The sequence below is a fragment of the Sminthopsis crassicaudata genome, chromosome 3 (genome assembly GCF_048593235.1).
Source record: "Sminthopsis crassicaudata isolate SCR6 chromosome 3, ASM4859323v1, whole genome shotgun sequence".
In the NCBI taxonomy this organism is placed as follows: domain Eukaryota; kingdom Metazoa; phylum Chordata; class Mammalia; order Dasyuromorphia; family Dasyuridae; genus Sminthopsis; species Sminthopsis crassicaudata.
The window spans coordinates 121,460,833-121,482,054 of record NC_133619.1 but is presented as its reverse complement, the minus strand read 5'-3'; the positions used below and the strand labels follow the sequence as shown (position 1 = coordinate 121,482,054).

General features: G+C 32.6%; 1 protein-coding gene across 4 annotated transcripts in view; it reads left to right on the top strand.

Annotated features, from left to right (window-relative positions):
* Window positions 1-21,222, top strand: part of MYCBP2 (MYC binding protein 2) — a 288,824-nt gene that overhangs the window by 28,903 nt on the left and 238,699 nt on the right. For all 4 annotated transcript variants that reach the window (XM_074299302.1, XM_074299303.1, XM_074299301.1 and 1 more), the window contains exons 2-3: window positions 2,064-2,139; window positions 15,438-15,653. In XM_074299302.1, coding sequence (XP_074155403.1) covers window positions 2,064-2,139; window positions 15,438-15,653 — 292 coding nt within the window. The remainder of the gene's footprint in view (window positions 1-2,063; window positions 2,140-15,437; window positions 15,654-21,222) is intronic.

The window sequence follows — 21,222 nt, the reverse complement described above, 5'->3', positions numbered from 1 at the left end:
GTCATTTCTCACACTCAGTAATCCATTTCTCTTACACTGTTTTTTTTCTCTGTCTGGAATTGTCTCTCCCAGACTTCAAGTCTCAAAATCCCTACTTTCCTCTAACAATCAGCACAATCATCATTTCCACCAGGAAATTTCCTTAGACTCTAGTGTCACTTCCTCTGAGGTTACCTTTCACCTACTTTGTATTTAATACATTCTTATTAGGACATGAGCTCCTTAAGGGCAGTCAGTTAATGAGCATTTATTAAGCACCTTGAACACTGTGCCAGAATATGTGCTAAGAAGACAGTCCCTGCTTCCTATGGAACCCTTTATGATTTTTTTTTTCTGATTTTTCTTATATCCTTAACTTAGTACAGTGCTGAGCATATTATAAGCTCTCAGTAAATGTTTATTCCTTGCTTACTAGTGATTTGGATCAAGCTTTCATATAGTTTTTAATAATTAATAGAATTATAGACTTAGAATTATAACAGACTTCAGAGGCTTATCTAGATGAATTCCCAATATTTCAAATGTAGAAACAGTTCTGTATATTTTTCAATGTGGAACGCCTGGACTCCCACAAATATTTAGTGGTAGAGGTAGTTTTTAATTCAGATACTTTGACTTCAGAGTTAATTTTCTTTCCTTTATATTATACTTTTAACCTATTTTATTTCTCTTTTTAAGATTATTTCTATGTGTTTGACTAATATAATTTCTCTTAACAGCAACTGAAAAAACTATCTACTTCCTTTTCCTTCTATTAAAAAAAAATTTCATTTGATCTCTATATGTAACTCACTTGGAAATTACATTATGTTAAATGCTGTTTTAAATATATTTTTGCTTGTTTTTCTTTTTTTTCTAATTTTTTAATAAAAATAAAGGAGTTCTTCCTCAAATAGATTGTGCTTTCTTGAACAATTAGGCTACTGAGTTCACTGGTTTTTGATTCCTTTTTATCCAACCTGTTCTACTGATATATTTTTCTTAATTCTTGTTCGGTTTGATTCATCTGTATCAGCTTCCTCTCCTGGATATGTTTCATTTGTCTTCTGTGGCACTGAATTTATAGTTCTCTCCCTGTTGACAGTACTTTATCATTTTTAAATCATTTTTTGCTGTATTATCATTTAAATGTCCTACTCATCTAATCAATATCTCCAAAGGTACAAGTTGGGTGTTAAGATCTCTATACACATGCATATCCATCCCTAATCTCTATTCTGAGTGGTAGTCCTGCATTATGAACTTTCTACTGAATATATATCTACCTGAGGAATTCATTAGAATCTGAAATTGTTGTCCAAATAGAATTTATTCCTCTTCTTTATTTCTGACAAGGCAACGCCATCCTATCCAGGTTTGTAGAATGGGAACATCTTGTCTCTTTCGTTTCTCTTACTACCCATATCTGATTATTTTCTGAATTTTGTTAGTTCTGCCTCAGTACTGAAAATCTGGCTTCCATCCCTATTTTTCCTAGGTTTTGATATGTAAGCCTTTTTGTAATATTTTGTACTTCCTGCTACTTCCTGCAATCTCCTCACATTGATTATACTTAGTATGAAGCCTTGTTTAATACTTATGGCTAGAGATGATCTCTCTTCCTTTTTTACTACAATATCTTCTCTCATGTTTACTTTAAATACATCTCTTCTGTTTAGTAGTATTACAATTAGTTACATACACGCTTTCTTTTCTTCTACTAGATTGTCTCTTTGTTGACAGAGCCTGTCATATTATTTTTGTATTTTTCTGTGCCTAATATGTTACTTTGTATCTTGTAACAGTTTGACAAATTTTTGAAATTTATTATCTAAAAAGACAAAACTATTAACAAAGTATAAAGCTATTATAATTCTATATCTTTGGCTATACAAATGCATATATATGTTACATACATGTGGAATATATGCTGACATCTTTTATGTTATAAATACGTAAGTCTTGGTTTATATAAGTTATTATTGCCTTAGAATTTATTTACATCTAGTATCAGTATCATATTTTGTGACTTTTAATAACTATTTTCCAGTTGAAATCTTAATCTAAATTTTCTCTTTCTTTAGGAGTAAGAAAATTTTAAATAAGAAAAAGCTGAAAAGGAAACAGAAGACTAAATCAAAAGTGAAAACAAGAAGCAAGGTAAATAACTGCCAATGTAGATAAACTTAAGATTTCTGTTTTGCATAAAAACTTTTAAAGACAGATTAAAGTAGTTGGAGCACGGGGAACAGGTAAAAAGCCATTCTTTGACTCAAAAAAAGTGCTGAAAAGGATCTCAGAAATTAGTATAAACATCTCATTTTTCAGATGAGAATACTGTCAAAGAAAGGTTAAGTAATTTAGGTTCATATAGTGACAGAATTAGGATTAGAACCCAAGTCTCCTGAGTTACAGTTTACTATTTTTTACCTATACTATACATGATGCTATTACATTGTTGAAGTATGGCAAGAGAAAGTCAGAATGCTCCCTTTACAGACTGTAGTTTTGTGACTTTTGATGAGTTCAAAAAGAAAATTTTTTACTGTTTAGCCCTTTTGTTTCTTTTCTTGAGTTGAGAATTACCATTCTTTTTCTAGTTTTTTTAGTACTAATCTGATTTAATTAATAGATTAGAATCCTATTTATGTACATTAATTTCTATATCCATTTCCAGACATAGAAAATATAGGTCCCTATTATATTTGCCTTAGTGACAAAAAAAGTTCTTGTAAGTGATGAGTTTAATATCTTCCCCAGTATTAGAATCCTTTCTACAATATCCCTTTCAGATGCTCTTTCATTCTGATTAACTCATCATTGGTAGAGAGTTCACTGTGAAGAAAGGCAATCCATTTCAAATTTGGTCAGCTCTAGGAGAGTATCATAGGAAAACTATCATAATTTTGAACAGGAATTATCTTTGAAAGTGATGTTATATGCAACTAGTTTTGGGTATCACTTGGAATTAAAAAAAAAAAATCACATTCCATTTTTCCAGATAAAGAGAGGGAAATGTAAACAATTTTTATCGTATGTACACATATATAATATTCTGAATTTTTCTCGCAACCATTATGTTGGGAGTACTCTGGGCAAAAAGAATTTCACATTTCTTTTCAAATTCTTAACCATTTTCTCTTAACTTATTTACCCCAAAAAAATCAGGGCTAAGAAAGAGGTAATAGGTGAAGATGTTCTCTTTTCTTTGTTAGTTCTGATTTTAAACAGGAATAAATTGATGGCAGCAATGACAATAATTTAGAAAGCTCAATTCAGTGAAGATTGCACTGCAGATAGTTAAGGCAAATAATTTTCATGTATGCACATATATATATATATATATATATATATATATATATATATATATATATATATATATATATATATATATATATATATATATATATATATATATACATATATACATATATGTATATATATATATATATATTATAAAATTTAATACAGATACAACAAACAGTTCTTTGTGGGGGGAAAAGATGTATCAAGATTATGAGCATTAACAGCTTTCTTTGCTCTGCAGATAAATGCCTTTTGTACAGAGGTAATAAATTTAAATAGCTTTTAATTTTCAATTTTAATTTTAAGGAAACTATTTCATCCTTACACAACTTAATTAAAAGATAACTGAATAATTTTAAAAGGAAATTTGCTTATAGAATAATAATGACAATATTAAGATATGCTGTTGTCACAATTTATCAATTATAGCTTCCTTATAATTTGGTACTGGACTTGTAAAGGACCTTAGAAGATATCTAATATAATTATATAGGATCATAGGATAATAGATTTAGATCTGAAAGGGACTTTGGAGGACATTGAATTTGATCTCTTCCATATTTTTACAGTTTTAGAAACTGAGGCACAGAACTTAAATGACCCATCTAGAAAGTGTCTGAAATATGATATGAACTCTTCTTTCTTACTGTTAAGTCTAGTATTGTATTGATTGCACCATCCATGAATATATATTTAATACCTCTACTTAAAGGATTTACTATTTCATCTGTATAGAGAATCCTTGTTATGGGAACTTACTCTATGCAGACAGAAGTTGCTAGTGACATAGTAAGTAGATTAATCCTAAGGAACTGAATGTCTGAGACACATAGAGGTTAAGTGGTTTGCTCAAAATCATACAGTGTTGTTGGTAGAATTTGAAGTCTGTCAAGTCGTCTAGGCTTTAAATACACTGCTTTATTTATTCTGCCTTTCCTGCTGTTTTGTATTTAACATCAAATTTGTTAATAACAGGATAGAATTTTGATACCAGTCAGTTTTAGTATTTTATATGTTAATTCTATGTTATTCCATTTAGCTTGAATTTACTCAGTTGTTAGACTCTGTATTTTTGGAACAACATAGGACCAGTATCTTCTTTTTTTTACTATAATGGTCTGTCTCAGTTCTTTGTGTACACTTTGATTTCTTTAAAATTTTTTAGTTGTAATGTTGAAAACTCAATTACAGAATAAATAATACAAAATTGATTTATCAAAATTGGATTTCTAAAGGTGCTCTAAATCATTATTGATCAGAGAAATGCAAATTAAGACAACTCTGAGATAGTACCTCATACCTCTCAGATTAACTAAGATGACAAAAAAAGATAATGATGAATATTGGAGGGTATGTGGGAAAACTGGGACACTGATACATTGTTGATGGAACTGGGAACAGATTCAACCATTCTGGAGAGCAGTTTGGAATTATGCCACAGAGTTATCAAACTGTGCATACCCTTTGACCCAGCAGTGTTTCTACTAGGATTATATCCCAAAGAGATCTTAAAGGGGCCCACATGTGCAAAAAATGTTTGTGGCAGCCCTCTTTGTAGTGACAAGAAACTGGAAACTGAGTGGAAGCCCATCACTTGGAGAATAGCTAAATAAGTTATGGTACATGAATGTTATGGAATATTATTGTTGTATTAAAAATGATCAACAGGATGATTTCAGAGAGGCCTAGAGAGACTTACATGAACTGATTGTAAGTGAAATGAGCAGAGCCAGAAGATCATTATATATGGCAACAACAAGATTATACAATGATCAATTCTGATGGATTGGGCTCTCTTCAACAATGAGATGATTCAGACTAGTTCCATTGATCTTGTGATGAAAAGAGCTATCTACACCCAGGGAGAGGACTGTGGAAACTGAGTGTGGTTTACAACACAACACAACATATAAGCATTTTATTTTATATTCTTTCTCATTTTTTTTTCTTTTTGACTTGATTTTTCTTGGGCAGCAACATAATTGTATAAATATGTATGCATATGTTGGATTTAACATCTATTTCTCCCATGTTTTGCATATATTGGATTACTTGTCACTTATGGGAGGGTAGAGAGGAAAATTGGAACACAAGATTTTGCAAGGGTTAATGTTGAAAAATTATCCATGCATATGTTTGGAAAATAAAAATGTTTTTAAAAAAAATTTGATTTCTACTTTAATAAAGACTGAGAGGCCAATAAAATCAAAGCTATATATATATATAGCCTTATGAAAAGAATGTTCTGAATCATTATAGATTAGAGAAGTACAGATTAAAACAAATCTAAAATACCATCTCATACTTATCAGATTGGCTAAAATTATAGAAGGGGAAAATGACAAATTCTGTAAAAAATGTGGAAAAACTGGGACACTATATATTGTTGGTGAAATTGTGAACTGATCCAGTCATTTTAGAAAGCAATTTGGAATTATCCCCAAAATGTTATAAAACTTTGTCTACCCTTTGACCCAGCAATATTCTATTAGGTCTTTTCCCACAGTGATTGGGAAAAAGGAAAAAAAAAACACCTATATATTCAAGAATGTTTATAACAGCTCTCTTTTTGGTGGCAAACAATTATAAGCTAGTTTATAATATGGTATCATATATACCTAAGTAAATATATAGTATTAAGACAATTATGGTATTTTGTTAATAAAACTTATCAATTTTTCTAATTCCTTATAGTGACAAACTGCCACATAAAGTTTCAGGAAGAAAGGCAGGGAAATAGTGATACTATGCAAATGAAAGACCATTGTTTTATTTTGTTCATTTAATAGTCATTTCTCTTTTCTCCCTCTTACCTTCTTCCCCCACTATAAAATAAAAATTCTTGTAACAAATTCTCATATCATCCATGTCCAAAAATGAATATCTCTATCTGCATATTTATTTTATCATTTCTCTGTTGGGAAGCAGGTGGATCATTTCACTCTGTATCAGCTCATACTGTTGAACAGTTGAACAGTCTGTGAAAGTTGAAAGCACTACAATATCAGCAATGTAGTATAATAGAGACTTAGACTCAGTGACAGGATGGATTCAAGTCCTAACTCTAATACATGATGACCCTGTGAACCAACTTGTCATTGCCAAAGACAATATTCTATATAAAGACAATTCTATAAGTTGCAGAGGAGATACTGAAGTGCATTTATAGAGACAGTTTCTTCATCTAGAAGTTCCCTGTGTCACAGATGTAGTTCCTATCAGCCCCTTTTCACTTTGGTAAATGTAATATAGTGTGTTGACTGCCCCCAAATTTAAAAATTTAAATAATTCAATTGTTATATATGATGATATAGAATTTTGTCATTAAATTTGGCAACTTTATTATTTTTTATACTGAAAAAAAAAGTCATTTTCTGATAAATATATAATGACTTTGAAAAATATTTCCTAGGAGCAGTTGAAAAGAAATATAAACAAAAACAATAGAAACAGTTTAGGTAATAGAAAAAAAAAAAAAAAGCCCAAATCTAGAGACCTGGGCACTGGTACATGGAATGCATGACTATATAGTTGGAGAAGAAGAACCACTGCTTCTTTTGTTCAGATGCTTTAGTAGTATATAGCATGAAAATCAATAAATTGAAATATCTTGAATGTGTATATGTAGAATACAAATGTGAAATAAGAAGCTTTTTTTCCTGAAAAAATTAGATTCTTTTAATAACAAAAAACAGCCCTTTCCCCAAATGATGTCTTTTTCATTGAAAAGGATGACTTGCTTTGAATAATATTGCTTATAGCATTGCTAAATTAGTGCTACTTGCTACTATCAGTACAGTTGAAACAATGCTTGGTGAATCATATGCAAAGCAGAGTTTAATGATGCCACTTAGAGTTAATACTGTGGGAAAGAAAATTCTCTATATATTTATTTGCATAAGTTGTTGGGACTGATTTTCCAGAAGATTTGTTACTTTGCAAACCTATTTTTAGGACACATACACGTTTAATATGATTGGTGAACTTTTTAGTGAAAATAATATACTATAGAAGAATTGAATTAGAAAGTGTACTGTGAAACCCACTAGTTAAAATGTGGTTCTTTGTTCAATTTGAATAGATTGCTTTCTTTTATATTATATCAGTTTATATAGGAGTTTTTTAAAGATGTTATAAGAATAATTAGGTTTTTTTTTGTTTTGTTTTTTTTTTAAACAATCCATGAAAGGAAAGCTGTTTGGAAAATGATGATATAAAGTGGCTTCTAGTGCACTTAACCCACAGATGGTAAGAGGATTGGGCAACTGGTCAGGAGGAGATTACAAGGGTTGCTTTGCTGGCACTGGATGCAGGACTCTTACATTGCTTACAGACAGATCCAGGTCACAGGCCTAGGTTGCAGAGGAACACTAGTACAGTAAGACTTGTGGCTTCAGCAGAGGGAGGACCTTGGTAACACTTAGTTCCAGGACAGAAAAGTGTGCTTCTGGATGCTCCTAGACCAGAGGATAGGCCCTGAAAGTCATAAAAACACCTCTCCTTAAATCATACCAACTTGGAAAAACTAAAAACTTACTGACATCCATGTCCTGTCTCCTTCTCCATTCCCTTTTTTCCTACCCTCCCAGCCCAACTAGCTCTGAAAACATCTGCACAAAAAACTGAAACTTGGGACAGCCCTTCTTCACCCCTGGAGCAGAGTCCAACATTACCATAATATTAAAAGTCAAGAAATAGGCTAGAAAAATGAGTAGACAACAACAAAAAAGGACCTGATTTTAGAAAGTTATTGTGGTAGCAAGGAAGATCAAAATACAAACCCAGAAGGAGACAAGAAAGGGAAAAGTGCTATATGCAAACCCTCAAAGAAAAATGTTAATTAGTCTCAGGTCCAACAAGAATTTATGGAAGAGTTCAAAAAGAATTTTAAAAATCAAATAAGACTTGTATGTTTTCTAGGGAAGAGCAGAGCTAAGAAGGCAGAGTAAAGGCACGAACTTCTCTAACCCCCCAAATTTTTCCAAATTCCTTTAAGTAATGATTCTAAACAAATTTTAGAGCATCAGAACACCCAAAAAGATGGAATGGAACATTTTCCAGCAGAAAAGATCTGTGAGTCCAGGTTGGGAGTCCAGCATGCAGTTGTGGTGCAAGCCACAGCATTGCATACCCTGGTTCTCATCCCATGATAGCAAAGCGGGAATAGGTCTAGGGAGTCTGAATCAGCATCAGCATGGTGCCTTCCAGACCTCTCAGCCCAGCACACTAGATTTTGAATGGCAGGGACACTCCTAACAGTTCTAGGTCAGAAAAGAGTGCTTGTGGTCATGTCCCTAGAAGAATCTCTGAAAACAGCTGCACAAAATCTCTGAAGCTTGGAACAATGCACTCTTCACTCTGGAAACAGAGTCCTACTTTAACAAAGTGTTAAAAGCTGAGTAGTAGGCTAGGAAAATGAGCAGAGAACAACAAAAATTTCTGACCATAGAAAGTTACTACGGTGACAAGGAAGATCAAAACACACACTCAGAAGAAGAGAACAAAAGTCAAAGTTCCTACATCCAAAGCCATCCAATAGTGATAATCGGGTTCAGGCCATGGAAGAACTCAAAAGGGATTTTGAAAATTAAATGAGAGATGGAGGGAAAAAAATAAGAAAAGAAATGAGAATGGTGCAAAAGGAAATACAAAAAAAAAAAAAAAAAAAAAAAAAAAAACAACTGAGGAGAAGAGTGCCTTAAAAAACAAAATTGGCCAAATGGGAAAGGAGATACAATAGCTCAGTGAAGAAAATAATTCCTTAAAAATTATAAATGAACAAATGGAAGTTAATGACCTTATGAGAAAACAAAAGCAAAACCAAAAGGGAAAAAAAAATTAGAAATATCTCATTAGAAAAACAGCTGACCTGGAAAATAGATCCCAGAGAGAGAAATTTTTTTTTTTAATTAAAGCTTTTTATTTTTCAAAACATATGCATGGGCAATTCTTCAACATTAGCCCTTGCAAAACTTTGTGTTCCAATTCCCCTTCCTTCCCCCATGCCCTTTTCTAGATGAGAAGTAGTCCAATATATGTTAAACATAGTAGAAATATATGTTAACTCCAATATATGTATACATATTATGCATAATGATCTCCTGGTTCTGCTCATTTTACTTAGCATCAGCCCATGTAAGTCTCTCCAGGCCTTTCTGAAATCATCTTCCTGGTCGTTTCTTACAGAACAGTAATATTCCATAACATTCATATACCATAATTCATTCAGCCATTCTCCAATTGATGGGCACCCATTCATTTTCCAGTTTCTTCCCATTACAAAAAGGGCTGCCACAAACATTTTGCACCTGTGGGTTCCTATCCCTCCTTTAAGATCTCTTTGGGATGGATACAGGCTCAGTAGAAACACTGCTGGATCAAAGGGTATGCACAATTTGATAACTTTTTGAACAAAGTTCCAAATTGCTCTCCAGAATAGCTGGACCCATTCACACTTCCACCAACAATAGTGACCCAGTTTTCCCACATTCCTTCCAATATTCATCATTATCTTTTCCTGTCATCTAAGCCAGTAAGGGGTGAAAATGCACTAGGAAAAGATAAAAATGTGAGAGGTAATATAGGGTAAATTATCTCATATGATAGAAGAATTTTTACAGTGGAGGGGAAGATGAGTAATTTGGAATTGGCTTAAAGAAAGAATAACAGTTGGGTATAGAAATTCATTCCTACAAGAAAGTAGAAAGGTATGGGGATAAAAGAAGGGGAGAATAACATAGATTGGGGAGAAAGAGTAGACAGAAGCAAGACACTGGAGAAAGCACAGAGTGAAAGAGGACAGGGGGAGAGCGAGAGAAATGAGGGGAAATGGGATAGAAAAAATATATACAGGAATTATAATTGTGAAGAAAAAAATTTACAACAGATTTCTCTGATAAAGCTCTCATTTCTTAAATATATGGGAAAACTGAATCAAAATTTTAAGGATATAAGTCATTCCCTAATTGATAAGTGCTGAATGAACTATAAAGGCTAAGTATAAGGAGTTTTCAAATGGAGTCAAAGTGATCTATACTAATATGAAAAAAAAGTCCTAAATCACTATTGATCAAAGAAATTCAAGTTAAAAACAACTCTGAGATACCACCTCACATCTGTGAAAGAAAAGGAAAATAATGAATCATTGGAGAAGATGTGAAAAAATTGAGACACTAATAAGCTGTTGATGCAATGGTGAACTGATTCACTCTAGAGAGCAGTTTGGAACAATGTTTCAAGGGCTTATAACATTTTAAAATCTTGCTTGTTAGGTATCTATTCCAAAGAGATTAAAAAACAAAAAACAAAAAACAAAAAAAAAAAAGGGAAAAAACCCTATAAGTACAAAAATACTTATAACGGCTCTTTTTGTGTTGACATGAAATTGGAAATCGAGGTTGGGAAATGGCTGAACAAATTGTGGTGGAATACTATAATGGTATAAGAAATGATGAGCAGATACCTTCAGAAAAACCTGGAAAGACAAACTGATACAAAATGAAATGAATAGAATCAAGAAAACATTGACACACAGTAATACACAGTAATAGCAACAATGTGAAATGATCAACTTTGAAAGACAGCTATTATCGGCAGTACAATAATGTAAAATAGTTCTGAAGGACTTGTGATGAAAAATACTATTTCAGAAAAAAGAATTAATGACATCTTCATGCAAATCAAAGTGTACTTTTTAAAAACTTATTTCTGTTTTTTGTTCTGTATTTTCTTTTACAATACGACTAATGTAGAAATATGTTTTTCACTACTATACAAATATAAATTATTTTTAATTGCTTTCCTTCTTAAAGAGGGGAAGGGAGGGAGGAAAAAAGAAAAATTGAAACTAAAAAAATTTTTTAAAAAAATGCTAAAAATTGTTTTTAGCAGGGAAAAATAAAATAAATAAAAAAGATAAAATATTAAATAGACGTTTAATATTAAACATCAATAATGATAGCCCATGAAAGAGAAAAATTATAAAATAATATGGGTGTAGAACATAGGATACTTACATATTATTATGAGCCATTAAGTCTTTCTCCTGCCAGAGTACTTCAGTTGACATTTAAGCCAAAAGAGGAATTGAAATTTTTCTTGGTGATAATATTGAATATGAAATATTAATTTTGTAACAGATTTCCTCTGAAACTTGGATATTTGGTGGATATTTTTGAAATATTAAAATAATTTAAGAGATTTATATTCATACTTTGATTCAGAAAGACAGTAGTTGAATTTATGAGAATTGGAGCTATAGATAATAAATATGCAAAATAACATTTTTCATAGTTTCTAATTTTGAAAAACCTATGCTGAAAGTGAAATAGAAAAAAATATTGACCTGCTTATTAATTACTAGATTCATCTACAGATCTCATTTTATTTTAAATATGTATTTTTAAATGTGACTGGATAAGGGATACTTTTGCTATCATCATCATCACAGCAAGCATTTTTATAATATTTTAGGTTCTCAAAGCATTGTGCTGAATATTAACTCATTTGATTTTCACAACAATCCTGAAAGATGGGAAATAGTATTATCCCCATTTTATAGATGAGGTTACCTCTGATACGGGTTTATTGATTTTTTTTCCTGTCATCTTAGCCAATCTGAGAGTTGTATAGTAGTACCTCAGAGTTGTCTTAATTTGCATTTCTCTAATCAATAATGATTTAGAGCAACTTTTCATATGACTAGAAGTAGCTTTAATTTTTTCATCTGAAAATTGTCTGTTCATATCCTTTGATAATTTATCAATTGGAGAATGGCTTGAATTCTTCTCCCTCTCCTCCCCCCCCCCCCCCCCCCAGTTTTTGGCTTCCCTTTTAATTTTATCTGCATTAGTTTTGTTTGTACAAAAACTTTTTTTTTTTTTTTTTTTTTTTGGACTGAGGTCATTGGGGTTAAGTGACTTGCCCAGGATCACACAGCTAGGAAGTATTAAGTGTCTAGGGCCAGATTTGAACTGAGATCCTCTTGACTTCAGCACTGGTGCTTTTATCTACTGTGCCATCTAGCTATCCCTATACAAAAACTTTTTAAATTAATGTAATCAAAATTATCCATTTTCACGTTCAATAATGTACTCAAGTTCTTCTTTGGCCATAAATTCGTTCCTTCTCCATAGATCTGAGAGGTAAACTGCCCTTTGTTCTTCTAATTTGCTTATAATATCACACTTTATGTCTAAATCATTTCAGTCTTATCTTGGTAGGTGTTAATTGTGAGTCAATGCCTAGTTTCTACCATGCTAATTTCCAATTTTTCCAGCAGTTTTTGCCAAACAATGAGTTCTTATCACAAAAGCTGAGGTCTTTGCATTTGTCAAACACTAGATTACTGAAGTCATTTACTACTTTGTCCAGTGAACCCAACCTATTCCACTGATCTGCTGCTCTATTTCTTAGTCAGTATCAAATGGTTTTGATAACTGCTGCTTTATAATATAGTTTTAGGTCTGAAACAGCTAGACCACCTTCATTTGCATTTTGTTTCATTAATTCCCTTGAGATTCTTGACCTTTTGTTCTTCCAGATGAACTTTGTTATTATTTTTTCTAGATCTATAAAATAAATTCTTGGGAATTTGATTGACATGGCACTGAATAAGTAGATTAATTTAAGTAATATTGTCATTCTGCCTACTCATGAGCACTTGATATTTTTCCAAGAAATTAGATCTGACTTTATTTGTGTGGAAAGTGTTTTGTAATTGTGTTCTTATAGTTCTTGACTTTGCCTTGGCAGGTAGACTCCCAAATATTTTTTATTATCTATATTTTTAAATTTTTTATTATAGCTTATCATTTACAAGATGTATGCATGGGTAATTTTTCAGCATTGAAAGGTCTTGCAAGACCTTTTGTTCCAGTTTTTCCCCTCCTTCCCCCTACTTCCTCCCCCAGATGGCAGGTTGACCAATACAATCTACATTTATTTTAAATGGAATTTCTTTTTGTATCTCTTGCTATTGGACTTTGTTGGTAACATATAAAAATGCTGTTGATTTATGTGGATTTATTTTGTATCTTGCAACTTTGCTAAAGTTATGAATTGTTTCTAGTAATTTTTAGTTGATTCTCTAGGATTTTCTAAGTATACCATCATATCATCTGCAAAGAGTGATAATTTGGTTTCCTCCTTACCTATTCTAATTCCTTTAATTGCTTTTTCTTCTCTTATTGCCAAAGCTAACATTTTTAATATAATATTGAATGGTGATAATGAGCAACTTTAGTTCACTACTGATCTTATTGGAAATGGTTCTAATTGATCTAGTTTATCATTGTTTTTTTTTTGTTGTTTGTTTGTTTGTTTGTTTTTATCGAGACATATCTTTTTCCTATACATCTTTCTTAGATTTGCAAAAACACAACAATACTTTACAAATGTGTCTGAGGTAAAGGGTTTGTATTTTGATATCTATTCCTTTTTTCATTTTTATTTTTTATTGGTCACTAGTTGACACAAAAATAATATAATTTTATTTTGAAATAGAAATTTTGATACTCCTGTCATTATTTTATTTTCCTATTGGATTAAAAAAAAAAGCATTGTATCAATTAATGTAGCTTCATCCTTCGAAATATTCTTAATTTCTGATCCTTTCAGTATTAAATAAGATTAAAGACAGCAGTTGTTCTTACTCAAGCTCACATAATTGAATTTTCCAGATGACTATCTTAAAAATAGAATATTTTAGAGATTCCAGGAGAATATAAAAATGGTACATCTACCAATTTTGTAGGCTTGTGACAAGTTCCTATTGCCATCTTATCTTTCTCTTCTTGAGAATTCTTATCTACTGCCTTAGCCAGCCTTTTCCACTTTCCATTTTTGGTATAATACTTTTGAAAGATTGCTGCTCTAGAGTTTTGTGGAATATATACATAATATATATGTTGATTTGAGGGGAAAATAAGCAAGAGTCTTCAGGACAGATGATATGCAAGGACCAATCTCTTTTCTTCCCTTTGTAATGAACTGGAAGCCAGGATCCCTCATTTTTTTTATCTTTTTTTTCATCCTACATATGTGATATTGCTCAAGTTGCTTAACTCTTCTGGGTATCAGCTTCTTCAAATGTAAAACAAAATGGCTTCATTCTGGCTCTAAAAGTATATAATTCTCTGAATCCATTTCTTAAAAATGTTAAACACAAAGTATTCTCTCTGTTTCACTTAATAATTTTCTGTCTCTGATTCTATATCATTTGTCTCTAAGGCTCTGACTTTATCTTTTCTTTCTTGTACTTGTTTCACTTGTCTTTTCTTCCACACATCCATATCTAAAACTAAACTCTGGCAATTCTTTCTAAGGAAGAAAGATGTTAAATACATTCTTTAGCAATAGACATGCATGTATCTGTCTTTCAACTACTAGATTTCCTGAGTTTGGAGTTACTGACACTTCTGTCCATTGATTATATATGCATATGTAAACACACACACACACACACACCTCACAATATTCTTGTCTCCACATCTTTTTATTTCCAATTTATCTCCTTATCTTTTTTACTCCATTATCTAATTGTCGATTTTGTGTTGCTATTTTCCTTATAGGAAACACACATTGCTCTTAGGGTATTCTGAAATTGATAGACAAGGTGATATTAGTTGATATGTTCATGGGATAAGACATAATAAAAGTAGACATTAAATTTGCTTAATGTCCTATTATAGACATATCTTAAATTGTTCATTTACTTAACAAAGTAAATTTACTTTTTTTTTTTTTTTACTGATTTTAAGTCTAACTTTTTATCCCCTATAGCACAGTTGTCTAACTTGCCTCTGTACCTAAATTTTATTGAGAAGTGTTTAACAAAATAAATAAAACTATAATACAACATAGATAATGTTATTTTGTGATTTTTCTAAAGATATGTATAGTGGGCAGGGATTTATTTTTTGAGTTTGACACCATGGTCCTTCATGTTACCTCTCCCACATTTAGTGTTGTAGGCACTGACCTATTTAGAGAGATAATAGTCTAAATATATATATGTGTGTGTGTGTGTGTGTGTGTGTGTGTATGTGTGTGTGTGTGTGTGTGTGTGTATACATATATATATTTTTTTTTTATGGTAAAGGAAAATAATTTTATTTGTAAAAATTGAAAAAACTGCTCTCTTTGTATTTCAGTCTGAAAACTTGGAAAATACAGTTATCATACCAGATATCAAATTGCATAGCAATCCATCTGCTTTCAACGTTTATTGCAATGTACGCCATTGTGTTCTGGAGTGGCAGAAGAAGGAAACATCATTGGCAGCTGCATCAAAGAGTTCTGTGCAGAGTGGTGACTCAGATAGTGATGAAGAAGAAGAATCCAGAGAGCCACCTGTCAAGCTTCCCAAGGTAAATAAACTTAAACTCTCTTGAGAAATATACTTGATTTATTATTATATATGCAAGTTTATTTTACTTCAGTAAAGTTGACTTTCACATGTATAATAGATATAGTCTTGAATTATAAGCTAGTTAATAGATAAGGTAGAATCAACAACCTGTGAAAAAATTTTTTCCTTTAGAAATGACATACAGTTAATAGATTACATAAAAGTTTGGATTCTTGGCAATAAATAGGTAAGGCAAATGACTCACACAGAAATTAAATATGTACGGTTATACTTTTCAAATAAAACTGTCAGGCAAACTTAATAAAAAGATAAGCAGATAATAAAGCATTCTGGAATTGATGACTATAATCAAAGAATAGGCCTTGATGTTATGTGGTATGGAAAATGTTGGTAACATTGAAGAAGACTAGGTAAGAAGGGGTTATGGGTTATGAAGGTCCTTGATGACAAACACAGTACTGGTGATCCTGTGGGTAATATTGAGTCGTTTGAGTTTATTGAATAAGGAAATGATGGAATCAGACTGATGCTTTACAAAGTTTGGAAGGGGATGAGTTTGAGTAGGGACAGATTCAGGGCAGAGAGATCCATTATAAGGCTCTTTTAGTTAATAAACTAAGAATATTGAGGGCCTGAAGAAGGGTAATGGTTGGACAAATGGGGAAAAATGGGATATGTGCATGAGAATAAAAAGAAAGAAACACAATCTGACAACTGATTGGATGTATAAGGGCATGTGAAAGAGTCCAGCATGACAGCAGGGTTGTAGCTTAGGTAACTAGAAGAATGGTGGTACTTTCAACAGTTCTAGGGAAGCTGAGGAAAGAACAAGCATCTACTATGTGCCACGCACTTTGCTTAGCACTTTTACAAATACTATCTCAATCCTAACAGTAACTACTAAGTAGTTGAGACTGGATTTGAATTTAGGTCTTCCTATCTTTAGACTTAATGCTCTATCTAATGCACTATGAAGTGCCCCCAGAAACTAGGAGACAGTGTGATTGAAGGGGAAAGATGGCAAGTTTTGTTTTGAATGTATTAAGTGTCTCTGGGTGACTTACTTAAAATATCTGATTTCAAATCAGGAAATAGACTCGGGCTATATAGGTATGAAAATAATTTGTACAAAGATAATTTAACCTATGGAAGTTGATATCAAAAGTGACAGAGTTTAGAGAGAAAAGGGGCCAAGAAAGAGATTTAGTGGATAAGCAAAATTGGTAATTATATCATGGATAAAGATCCAGGAAAATAGGCTGACAAGGAACAATTAGATGACAGAGCCAGAAGAGAGTAGAGTCACAAAACCCCAGAGTTTCTTCTTCAAAAGGTGATCAATATTGTCAGATGTGGCAAAGAGATCAGGAAGAATGGGATCATTCAGTTTGACAATGAGTTTGGTAGCCATAGAGAAAATAGTTTCAGTTGAATAATGAGGTCAGAGGCTAGTTTGCAGAAACCAAAAGAAGTCAGAACACCATTTATAGACTGTTTTTTCAAGGAATTTAGCTGAAAAGAAAAGGAGAGAGAAAGAATAATATTTGTCTAGCCTAGTCCAATTTACAAGGAATTTTCCAGAATAGGCCATGCTTTTAGACAGTAGGGAGAAAGAAAGCAGATAAGAAGAGATAGAAAAGAGACAAGGGATAGTAGAAAGTGGTAGAGGCAGTCTGCTGTCAAAAATAAGAGATGGGGCCATGGAAACACATGGAGATGTTGGTATTATTAGGCAGGACTCCCTGATCAGAAACCAAAACAAAGGAAGAGATAGTGAAGAATGATTTCACAAGAGGAAAGAGGAGCTAATGATAATTGGCCTTACTTTGGGGAAGAGATGTAAAGTATTAATCAAAAGTCCTCAGTAGAGAGGGTCAGGAGTATAACAGTATAGGTAGATTAAGGAGAAAATAAATTTCGGAGAAGTTTTAACAAGTAAGATGTAAAATGTCAGGTGGGAATAGAACCTAGTTCAAATTAGATAGCATAAACTTGAAATGAACTCCAGATTTGTTGAGGAATGTGTGACGAAAAGTTAAAGTGACAGATTATAATGAGTAATCTAGGATTAAAGCTTGGCCAGTCTTGATCAGCAATAAAATAAACTGACAAAGGCTTCCTGAGGAGAGGATAGTTTTGAGTTGAGGTAATTCTTCAAGGAAAGATTGGAAATGGGATTAACTTTAGCCTAGAGTAAGATTGATAGGCACTGGATGGTACTGAGAGATAGAAGATTTGGGAGTTTGATGTGTAGGAAGAGTATGAGGAGTGAGATCTATGAGAGAGAAGATAAGATAAAAGACTGTTATGGGATCATGTCATGAAGACCTGATTTCAAATCCATTCTCAGGTGTTTATTAGCTATATGACCCTGGGCAAGTCATTTAACCTCTGCCTTGCAGGATTATTATGAGGTCAAATGAAATGATATTTGTAAAATATATATTACAATGTCTGAAACACAATAGATGTTTAATAAATGCTTATTACTTCTCTTTTCAGACAAAGAAAAGTAAAAGTTCTTGAACACTTGTGGATATGGCAGAATTAAGGTTATAGTCAGCCCTTTGTATAGCTGAGGGAGTGCAGAGGAATAGATAATGGCAATTGAGTAGACTAAGGAACTAGGAAGTTAAAGATATCTGTCACTGTATCCTAAAATGAGGGAAGAAGATAATGTGGAAAGGCAGCAGACACTGAAATCGGAGGAGCTCATGGAGACTATAATTGCATATAAAAAAGCCATTATCAATATGGTCGTTTTAAGACTCATGCTGAAATTCCACAAATATCATGTGGTGCGAAGGAAATACCTGAGTTCACTTGGATGTTTTTTCATTTAAAGATTGGCTAAAACAAGTGTTCAAAACGATATTGTCTTCTCTGCTTATGTATTTAGGAACTTAAAGAGCTAGAAATAGTACCCAAACTATCTGATGTCTGTTTTAGTATTTTATCTACTATGCTGCAAGAATTGTTGCCATTTGGAGAATACCCTTAGAAGTCTCTACTTCAGTGAATTTTCATGTATATTTTCCAGGGGGGAAACTAAGTAAGTTTTATATATCTACTTTTGCTTCTATATAGTACAGGTCTTAATTAGCTGAATCATTGTGTTCAATTTGCCTTTTTGTGTGTGTGTGTGTATTCTCAGTGTATTTTATAGTAGATGCTTATTAACTGCTTGTTGATTAATTCATCCTGGATGTCACATTTTAAGAGATGCATGGACAAATTGGAATCTATCAAGAAATTGATAAAAAAAAATATGAAAAACATATCTTAGAAATATAGTAGGGGCTTTTCAGTTTTGAAAGCAGAGAACAAAAGGTGAGGAAATGGTGCTTTTTAAAAAATGCAAATATAGCTGTCATATCTAGATATTAATTAGACTTTATTCTTTTTAGCTCCTGACAGTAAGATTTGGGGATTTAGATCTTATTGACCCTTAATCATATTCCTGTTTCATCAGCTCCTTCATTTGCAATTTGTCTAACCTTCACTGGTAACTCCAGATGTCTGACTTTCACTAATGTATAATAATGGTTTGATCCCTGAGTATTCTTGATTTCTTGAGCTAAAAGAGCCACACGTTTCTGAAATTAATTTCCTTTCCCAGTTGCTGCCGTTATATATTGTTGCTCAGTTCTTCCAGCTGTTTCTTCCCTTTTTTTTTCCGTTCTGTACCAAATATTTCTACACATTCCATACTCTAGGATTTATTTGCAAGTATTTGTTCCCTCCTCATCTCCATTTCCTACAATCCTTATTTCTTCAAGGGTCAACTCAGGTTTAGGTTTTACCTACTTTGTGAAGCCTTCTTGATTTTCCCCAGTTGTTAATTCTATTCTCTTCTTACCCGCCCTCCTCCTCTCCTGTCTCTCTAATCTTCTTTTCCTCCTCTATTTGTGTACATGTTGTGTTTCCATGGTGGAATGTGAACCACTGTTTATTTTTGTCTTTTTGAAAGTAGCATAGCGCTTTATAGATGAATATATAGAACATTTATTAAGTATTTACTATATTATAAGCATTGTGCTAATTGCTGGGGATGCAAATGAAAGCAAGTAAAACAGTCCTTGCCCTTGAAGAACTTAGAACATAGAAAAAAGATGGAATGATAGCCCTCTTCCCTTTCTAGCTACATGATTTTCAAGTGTTTATGCTCATGGACATCCAAGGGAATCCTAGTAGATCCTCTCCCACTTACTTCCTCCCTTTCTTTCTATGTATCCAATCAGTTGTTGGCAAATCTTGTCACCTCTATGTTCATAACATTTCTTAAATCTGTCCCCTTTTCTCCCATTTCCAACAACACCCTTCTTATTCTTCTCTCATACAATTAAAAGTAGTCTCTTAATGGTTTCTATGCCTCATTTCTACTTCTTTCACTTCATTCTCCATACAGTGACTAAAATGATTTTCCTGAAGTATATCTGACCATTTCTAGGATAATATCTTAACTTCTTTTTGACATTTAAAACCCTTCATAGCTCTTGTTTGACATTTAAAACTCGTCATAATTTGGTCCCATCTAACCTTTCCACTCTTATTGTGTCTGTTCTCCTTCATATACTCTATAGTTCAGTAAAAATGGCTTTTTTGCTGTTCCTGACTTTACTCCATCTTCCACCTCCATGTTTTTGCATTTTATTTCCCAAGTATGGAATCTGTTTCATGTCCATCTCTTTAAATTCTTGGTTTCTTTCAAGATCCAAGTGCCACCTTTTATTTGGTTCCTTTTCTGGTTTTTTCAACTAGTAATGACTTTTCTATAAGGTTGCATTGTATGTGTTTTATATGTGCTTTCTTATGTATATGTTGTACCTGCTTCCATGTTAAAATGTAAACTTCTTAAGGATTTAATTTTTGTCTTTGTATTTTTAGTTAGTGGTTTATCTTAGTTCCTCAGTGAATGCTTGTTTTATTGATAGATTCTTGACTTTTTTCCCTACTTCATACTAGTGTCTTATCACTTGCTACATTTCTCGAATTTTGCCACCATGACATCTCTTGCATTTGTCTTTTATTAGTCAGAGACAGTGTTTTAAAAGTTTAAGAGTTTTATACCTCTCACATCCATTATTGTAATATTTTCTTGAATGGCTTCACTGTTTCAGTTTCTCCACTTTCCAATTTATTCTTCACATAGCTGTTAAAATTATCTTAAGATTTGCTCTAAAACTTTTAGTGGTTCCTGTTGCCTCTAGGATGAAACACAAACTCTTTAGCGTGGGAATACTTATGACAGTGCCTCACAGATACTTTAATAAGTGCTAGTTGATTGACTGGCATTTAAAATCATCTGCAATCTCAATACTACTTTTGATGAGGTTGGGAAGGGATCCCAAAAGATTGGGGGTCACAGAGGGGGGTTAGGAGGTATCTAAAAAGAATTTGCAGGCTTGAACCCATAACCAAGGCAAGGGGCAAAGTTTATTGTAATTGTAGCTCCAGTTGAAACGGGCTAAAGTCCAAGAGTGTAGCAAAGAACCTGGAGCAAGGAGACAAAATTATCCAGTTCATGTGATTGATAAGCTAATTTTCTGGCCTAGAGATAGAACTGA